Source organism: Rhodamnia argentea, chromosome 7 (genome assembly GCF_020921035.1).
Source record: "Rhodamnia argentea isolate NSW1041297 chromosome 7, ASM2092103v1, whole genome shotgun sequence".
NCBI lineage: Eukaryota > Viridiplantae > Streptophyta > Magnoliopsida > Myrtales > Myrtaceae > Rhodamnia > Rhodamnia argentea.
In genome coordinates this window covers 3,432,114-3,441,138 of record NC_063156.1, presented here as the reverse complement: position 1 = coordinate 3,441,138, position 9,025 = coordinate 3,432,114, and the positions used below count along the sequence as shown (strand labels likewise).

General features: G+C 37.1%; 2 protein-coding genes across 8 annotated transcripts in view; both read left to right on the top strand.

Annotated features, from left to right (window-relative positions):
• LOC115756237 (ABC transporter B family member 4-like) overlaps positions 1–9,025 on the top strand; it is a 37,872-nt gene that overhangs the window by 23,655 nt on the left and 5,192 nt on the right. For 2 of the 7 annotated variants that reach the window (XM_048282875.1, XM_048282870.1), the window contains exon 1: positions 7,678–8,897. In XM_048282875.1, the coding sequence (XP_048138832.1) occupies positions 8,595–8,897 (303 nt within the window). In that variant the 5' untranslated portion in view covers positions 7,678–8,594. Of the gene's footprint in view, positions 1–7,563; positions 7,648–7,677; positions 8,898–9,025 lie in introns of those variants that run through there. The other 5 variants (XM_030695936.2, XM_048282873.1, XM_048282872.1 and 2 more) reach the window with 5 other exon arrangements.
• LOC125315862 (ABC transporter B family member 4-like) lies at positions 3,777–4,130 on the top strand. Its single transcript, XM_048281929.1, has one exon. The coding sequence runs from the start codon at positions 3,777–3,779 to the stop codon at positions 4,128–4,130; it is 354 nt and encodes a 117-aa protein (XP_048137886.1).

The following is a 9,025-nucleotide window of genomic DNA, read 5'->3' as shown; positions in this document are numbered from 1 at the left end:
TAGGCACCCTATTCTGTTTTTATATTATAATTTTTCTTTCACTAGATGGAGACTTGCTTCAGGATTAATATCCTCGATAAATAAAAAAAGAATTGTTAGAATAAATTTTTTGACAAATTATATACATTGCATGATATAGTAACGATATGTTAATTAAACTAACAGACTTTTCAAACGGGTGGATTGGGTCAGGTTTGGGTCAAATTATAAATGGTTGGAGCCAAATTAACCCATTTATGTGTAGTGCAAATTTCTTAACCCATACCCGACTCAACTCATATTACTAGAACACTTCTATGCTTAATCCAATCTAAAAAAAAAAAAAAAAACTTACTTCTTATAGATTTTTGAAAAAAAAATTGCTAAATCATTGTTTATAATTTAAAAAGATCTGATTTTTATATTTCTTATGATTTAAAATATATATGTGATTTCTTAAATTTTTTATCAATCAGATTTTGTTTATTTTTTTTTATTTTTCCCATTTTCTATTCTAATACCAGCGAGGGCCGGTGACGATTGCCGAGTATTGGGCGATGGTTGGGCCCTCGTCGGCAGCAAGCGAGGATCGGGCCCTCACCGTCACAAGCGAGGGCTGTCATCATTGGCCCTCGCCGATCTTAGAAGAAAAAAAATCAGATTTATTAAAGGAAAGAAAAAAAAAAGTAAAAGAAATGGTAGAGGCCTTTTAAATGAGTTATCTTAAGTGGGTTATAAATGAGTTCACAATGAATCAATTAAGAACCCACTTATTTTATTCTTTTTATTTTGTAAACCCATTATGCTGGCATGCTAAGTTTATTATGACTCATTTAAATGCTTGTAGGTTATTAAATGAGTGTTGGACCCATTTTGACAGGTCTAGAAACTACATATAGAGTTAAATGCTCTGTTTCACACATACCTTCTTACTAGTGCCTTCCTTCTATCTCAAAGATAGTTGAAAAGAAGTTGAAAAGTTGAAAAGGAAAATAATAACAAAGAAAAACAGCAATCAAAGTGAACTGTTTTAACATTCTAAAAAATTAAATCAAACTAAGAAAAAGAAAGCTATTGAAAATCTATAGTATTTTTTAACTAGGTATATCTTAGCAATAAATGGGAAATTACCATCAGAATTGAGAGAAAAATAAATTGTGCCGTTTAAATCCACAATCTTCTATGACTGCCATAGTTGTTACTTATGTACGATTTCTGGGTACTCTTCAAATTCCTACTGACATTCTAAGAAAACTTATTCTATTTTGTTCCCAAATGACCGAGAGATGGCTTGATGCATTACTTTTATATACACATTTATGGATTTATAAATTTGGAAGGGTTAAAACAAAGATGTATCTGAAAAGATAAGAAATTGTTTCAATGCCAATTAACTTTTCTTGACATCTATATGCGCTATATGTTGTGTGCAGGTTGCGAAATGCTGCTCTCTCATTCACGCGTCTCCATCCTCAACCCTTGAGAAGGTGGGGAATCGAGCTCCCCACCTGCCCCCTCTCTCAAGTGGGAAGGCACTTGGGAAAGTTGGTATTGAAATTAGCGATTAAGTAGATATTACCTCTCCTTGAGGTGGCGACTAGGGAAAGCAGGCAAAACTGTCCCTTGCAACGAGGAAAGGGACACTTTTAGTGTACAATCTTAGGTTACACACTTGAAAGCAACTCTTAAAAGAGAATCTTTCTTACAATGTATCCATATAAATCACATGTGATGTCGCCACTAAATAGAAAAAACAAAAACCTCACTTGCAAGTTGCGACAAGCTTTGCTCTCTCTCTCTTCCTTTTTTCGAATGGAGCCTCTTCTTTTTCCCCTATGATCATCATCATCATAGTATTCACATCTCAAAGCTTTTATGGATTTCAATTATGCATAAGTGTCGTCGCGACTGGCATAACCAATCATCGTGTAAATTCCAATACTTTGGTCCCGCCTCGGGTTAATCTCTCGCCCACCTTTCATTTGTGAATATTTTTAGAGACAACTTACTCTTAGAATAGTGATAGTGTTATTGAGAACAGAAAGTCAACGTTCACCCAGCTTTGGCTTCACGCAACTCGAAAATCGAGAGTTGTCGTTCGTATTTTTTTTTTTTCTTGAAGGCTTTGCTTCTACCCGCTACCGGTTTTGATGCCCAAAAGGGAAGACGAGAAAGACAAGCAGTAGAAATTTTATTTGTTTCTTAGGAAAAATATTCATTGCTAAATGCCTGCAAACAATAATATAGTTGACAAAGAGAAAGCGTCCAAGAATCAGGAGAAGATCTCGAGAAATCGGGAGAAAATCTTTGGATATGGCATGACAAACATTTTTTTTTCTTAGACTTGGAGATCATTTATTTCTGAATTCTCAAAATTAGGAAGTAGATCATTAGGAAGTAGGAAATCTTTTTCTCTTCTGCTTTTATTCTATTTCTATTGCATAGCTGTCCTAGGTTCTATTTATATACTATGTTCTCTGTAAGAATGATAAGCAATGAAAATTAGAAGAAACTACTTTTCTTCTTTGAAATATGTAAGGTATCAAAACTAAGGTTTAGAATCTGGCTCCCACTGTAGTAAAAAAAACTAAAAACGGCAATCACTAGAGCTCTTAAGGACACTGATTCTTCAGTTGTCGTGCTAGAGAAATATTCAATTGATATCTCTGGACAATCGAATAGTAGTGGTGTGTAATTTTCCTAGAACTCCAACTTGCTATTAGCAGTTCACTGATTGAATGGCCAAAATTATTTGGAATGGGCTCAATCGATGGCAAAGGAAAGTTAGGCCACTTGACAGGCGAGGTGAGGGAACCAGCAAAAAACAATCTATATTGGAAATCTTGGAGATCCGAGAACTCCTTAATGATTGCCTGGCTGACCAATTCTATGGGGCCAGCAATTAGAAAACCACATATATTCCTTCCAACAACTAAAGATGCGTGGGACGATGTGAGAGAAACATGTTCTGATTTGGAAAATTCTTCCCAAATCTTTGGACTGAAGACAAAGCTATGGCAATCAAGACAAGGAGATCGTGAGGTCACTGTTTACTACAATGAAATGGTGAATTTGTGGCACGAATGAGATTAATGCTATGATAATACATGGGAAAGTCCGGTTAATTGCAAGCGACAAATGAAGAGAGAAGAGAACGATAGAGTATACATGTTTCTAACAGGCTTTAATCGAAGATTGGAAGAGGTAAGAGGTAGAATCCTTGGTCAAAAACCTTTGTCATCCATTAGCAAGGTTTTCTTTGAAGTTAGAAGGGAAAAAGCTCGAAGGTGTGATTCGGAAACAGATGAGAACTCTATATCCGAAAATTTTGTACTTGTAGCTCGGAGGCCTAATTATGAAGAAGATGGAAGAAACCATGGTGTGAACATTGCAATAAACCATGGAATACCAAAGAAACCTATTGGAAAATTCATAGGAAACTGCAGAATTGGAAAAAAGAAGGTTGGCAGAGAAGGAGCGGTGATGATGGAACAAATGAGGAAGAGCAAATCAAGTGAGTTTCATTTCCATTCACAAAGGAATAGTTAGAGCACTTTTACGAACTCATTCAACCTTCTTTAAATCCATCTTGCTCCTTAGCCTAGAAAGGTAATTATTTTGCTACTGCTTCCCTCGTAGAAAATCCATCTTGTACCGCCTTTGTCCACATCTATGATAGAAATGTGGTAAACTTAATCCTAGAGCTAAAAGATGTGTGTTTGTTGGTTATGCACCTAACCAAAAAAGGCATAAATGCTTTGACCCGATTTTCAAAAAAAAAATGTTTATGACCGTGGATGTCAACTTTGGTAGGCGAGCGTGGAGTCCAGCTATCCAGGGGGCAGAAGCAGCGGCTGGCCATTCCACGTGCTATAGTGAAGGATCCGAAGATACTCCTCCTCGACGAGGCTACTAGTGCATTGGATGCTGAATCCGAAAGAGTGGCTCAAGGTGCATCAGACAAAGTCATGGTCAGTAGAACTACAGTCATGGTGGCGCATAGATTATCAACAATAAAAAACGCAGACGTGATCGTGGTGCTAAAAAATGGAGTGATCGTCGAGAAAGGAAAGCGCAACTCTCTGATTTACATCAAAGGCGGTTTCTGCGCGTCCTTGGTTGCTCTTCACATGAGCGCAGCGTCATCCTAATAATGTTTTTACGCTACCTGTTTTGTTTATATCCTACTTTCCCGTGCAGCAGGTGACCATACGAGTTTTTCCTGTGGGTTCCATGACGTAATTCACCTGCTAGGGGATGAGGAAGAAAGCCGAAAGTGCATCGAAACAGGTGGCTAATGGAAACTATAACGGTAAGTACATCAGCGAACGGCATGTTTCTTTCAGCTTGCCTATGACATGCTTTGATTCACTGCATAAGACAGCGGCTAGTAATCAATGAGGAGACAAGTTTACCGTTACTTATCGCTGCCAATCTAGCACGTGAAACGTTCCATCTGCATACCGTGCTTCGGCCAAGCCAAAAGCTGATTGAGCAGCATAACTTCTTCTGAATTATGTTCACTAACTTCCCGGAAAATCACGAAAACTACACAATGAAAGGACAGACTTCTTACTGAGCTAACCTTTCTACCTACAAAAGAGCTAAGATGCCATAAGCTCTTGAAAGGACATGTGCAAGTGAACAGGAATAGTTAGCAACAGTTATTCAACCAGTTAAAGAATGCCTAATTAAGCATTATTATTCGTCCAATTAATATGCTAATTATGGAGCTAAGCTTCCTACCTGTCCAAGTCAACTCCCTAATGTCATATCCGATGGGCCTTGAGCAACATGGGCGGATTTCAAAGGTGCTTCCACTTTTGCAAAGCTTAAAAAGGAGGGGTCATGAGCATCTCTAGAGGTCTGCTTTGGTTTAAGATATTTAGACTTCAACAGTGGTTTTGGACAATGGATTTCGGGTGTATGGCTTCTTGCATAGTGATTGGTGGTTGTTTCTCTTATATTAGAATCCACAAGAGGCAATGCAAGGTGGGCTCTCTTTTTTTTTCTTTTTTAGTGAGGTGAGAACGCCTAATGAGTTTGTTGAACATCTAAAACGTTCCCTCTTTCATTTATCATCTATATTTACTCGACGTAAATCATTGTTTTTTTCCATGATATGATCGATATCTTTGAATGGTAATTGTGAAAACAAAATGTTAAAAGTCAATTTTATCCCTTCACTGCTTCACTTTCTTTGAGTTTTTTTTTTTTTTTATAACCGAGGTTTTCCATATGCAATGGACTATTCATCGGAGTGGCTCCAAGTAAGTCCCCAAGACGTGGTCGTTGGGAGTCGAACCCGAGTCCTAATCAATTTAACTATTTAAAGCTCGGGAAGCTCAACCGACTCGTCCAATACTCCATTGGCCAAAAAAAGTCATAAAAATATTGTAATTGTATCAATTCAGTAATAAGTCTTTTTTTTTTTATCAATTCAATCATAAACCTTTTTCATTTGTATCAATTTAGCTCATTTTACCAACCAGCGCTGATGTGACGATGCTGGCACTAACATGGCCAAATTTAATATTTTCATAAAATCTTATATTTATTTATTTTCTTTTCTTTTCTTTTCTTTTTCTTCCTTCTTCCTCCAACCGGCCTCCGAGCCCAGCAACCGGCCAAAGGCGAAGGCCGGCCTCGCAATGGTTGGGCTAGGCTTAACCTCAACCGGCGACGGCGCGGTCACACCTCGCCTAGCCATGGCGATGCGCAACGACCTCACCAAACTCCGGATGGAGGAAGAAGGAAGAAAAAAAGTTAAAAGCTAAAAAAAAAAAAAGTCAAAAAAAATTATTAGAGATTATTAAAGATTAGCCACGTCGGCGCCAACCTGTCAAATTGATAGAATTGGCACAAATGTAAACGGTTTAGAATTGAATTGGCAAAGAAAAAAATTTATGATTGAATTGATACAATTGCAATAAATTTAGAATTTTTTTGGTAATTTTCTCTAAGTATAGCAGAGACTTGTTAATCTTATATATTCGTACTTTGGAAAATCATGAACTTTAATCTTGTTTGCATTAACTTATTTGGGAAAACCGGAAGAACACACATATTTTTTTGCCTCTTCTTGGTGTTAGTTTAACCTTAATGAGTCGTTCTTGACTGGCTGTTGCCGGCAAATTACTCTTTTCCATGTTACAAGAGGAGTTGACATAGAACCATTTTTTAGTGTAATCTATTTGCTTGATGTATGTCGCATTGCCACGTTGCGGTGAGTTGTAAATCACAAAACCTAAAGGGGACCCCCCCAAAAAAAAGACCCTTGTGCATAATAACATCATATGCTTTGTCAAAGTTTTATCGCCATTGATCATTTTAGACACCCGCTACAAGAAGAAGTGGAAGTAATCATTGATTGCATTCTTTTCTTTAAGGGTCAATGCCAAGGTTTTTCTTTCTTAAAGAAAAAGGGTTTTTTTTGGCTTCCATTTTAACAAAACGTACTCCATCTGCACAATCTCCCAAGTCTGATAAAATTATTCAAAAAAGTCCCTGAACCTATCGTAATCGTACCAATTCAGTACAAATTTTTTTTTTGTCAATTCAGTCCTCAATCTTTATATTTGTGCTAATTCAGTCTTTTTCGACCAATACCGGCTGGAAGTCGCTAACGAAGTGTGGCTAACGCTAATGTAGCATTATTTTTAATAATATATTTTTATATTTTTTCGAACTATTGTATTTTTATTTATTTATTTTCTTTTTCATTTTCTTTCTTTTCTTGCAAAAAGTTTAAGACTAAATCGACAAAGATCTAACGTGACTCTTTTTTAAGATTGACATGGCTACTCAAGGTTCTTATTTGAAATAAGGTCCATTTCGGGTCCACTTCAGGTCCTTATGTGGGAAAATAAGAATATTTCAAGCTCTTATTTGAAATTTTCCCTTACTTCTATACATATTTATGGATTTATAAAATCAGAAGGTATTAAACAGAGATGTATCCGAAAAGGCAAGAAATTGTTTCAATGCCAATTAACTTTTCTTGACAATATAAATTGCAGGTTTGATAGGAGAAAGAAAAATAAAGTCAATATTGAACTTCAGCGATTAAGTAGATATTACTCTCGTTAGGATGGCGACTACTTTTGTTTGTGGGAAAGCACACAAAACTTTTTCTTGTTTAATAACTTTTAGAAATAAATTATTCAAGATTAGTAATAATTTAATGGAGAACAGATAGTCAAGATTCACTCAGCTTTGGCATGACGCTACTCAGAAATCGAGAGCTGTCGTTCGTATTTTTTGAAAGGCTTTGCTTCTGCCCGCTACAGGTTTTGATGCCCCAATAGGTAGACGGTAAAGACAAGCAAGAGAATTTTTTATTTGTTTCTTAGGAAAGATACTCATTAATAAAATTTAGTGGCTAATGTCATGTCGCTAGCAATGACAGTTGAAAACCAAAAGCATATTCTAGCGTTGTTGTTTAATTGTGCTGCTCGGTGAAAACCATCATAATATGATGATTCTCACCGAAAGACATGCTCCAGAAGTTATTCAGACAAACAAAAATACACGTGTTTGACAAAGGAGAGAGTTCAATGATGCTGCCAAGCAAACGACTGATCAACCATGATGCTTAGTCCTCAAGCATTTGCAGTGGGCTTGCGAAGTAGTAGTCCCTGATTTGCAATTCTCAAAGCATTCGATGAAGTAGGTGACAATTTCTCAGCTGGTACTTGCATTAAAAGCTGCCCTTTTTGAGCTATCTGTCTCTGGTTTATTTTTGTTCCTTTCTGTGTCTTTTTTCTTCTCTTTGTTGTGGAAAGAAAATGGCATCTTGGGTTTTGTTTATTTCAGTCAAATGATGATGATTATTGTGTTAAGCTGGGGGGATCTCGATGATGGTCAATCAGATCGGACCCTCTGCGGTTGGTCATTGCATTTATTTAGTGATTTTATAGTCTGTATAAGATCAGAGAGTCAGAGAATCATGACATATTATATTCTACCTCTTGTCCCGTTTTTTGTAATATTTCTTGAAGTAGCATTTCTTGGATTTCGAGTTTGGTTAAGGGCTTTCATATGGGAAAAGGAGGAGCATTGGTTTAAGGAGGAAGATGAAGAAACCACTCTGAATTAGTTGATGATGTGGGTTGGTGTTCCTTTTTCAGCTTCTGTATAAAAAAGAAATGAAACCAAGGGGTTCTTCCTCCTTTTTTCCAACAGCTGTTTAACTCGTTCCGTGTGGCCTGCTTGCAAGGTTGACATTTTTACATAAGCAGAAGCAGATCAAAGGCTTGTATGCTCGAATGCAAGGAAATTTGGTGTCTCCAGCATTCTTTGCTCTTTATTTACTTGGATGTGCCTACAATTCTGAAAGATAGTTCCTTCAGATCGTTTACTGACTACAACATTCAAATTGACATGCCATCTAGTATATTTGTTCTGTGTTTTGGCTGTCGGATCTGGTCTGGCAGTTTGATTCAGATGCATGACTTACGTATATCTTTTAAAGCATTCGAAGCTCCACTTTTCTGGCTTGTCTTGTTAAGTATTGATTCCCGTCGTTGACTTTGCTCTGCAGATGCAAGATAGTTTGTGGACATATTGGATGAACAAGTCGACAAGCAGTATAGAGTGATCTCCTATTTGGTATAATGTCTATGGAGCGCAGCTCGAACGTGGATATAGAAATGCGTGTGGCTACTAATTCGACGAGTCATGCAAAGGCCGAGGACAGACCTGAAAAGAACAAAGAAGACGAGAAAACTAATACAGTTCCATTTCACAAGTTGTTCTTGTTCGCAGATTTCACCGATATGGTTTTGATGCTTGTGGGTACAATAGGTGCTGTTGGCAATGGCTTAGGTTTGCCCCTCATGACAGTACTTTTTGGGCAATTGATTGATTCATTTGGAACTAACCAGAACAGCAGAAATTTGGTGCATCTTGTTTCCAAGGTAACTATCTTTGAAGCATAATGTTCATTTCCTGATGCTGGACGCTAGAGTTCCAGTCGTCAGAGTACTCAACAGTAATCAGTTATTAATAAAAGCATGAAAAATTGGTGTCGGACTATCTATTCCAG

Bases quoted from the DNA above. Each gene is read 5' to 3' on its own strand.
- LOC125315862 (XM_048281929.1), top strand. From the start codon at position 3,777: ATGTCAACTTTGGTAGGCGAGCGTGGAGTCCAGCTATCCAGGGGGCAG.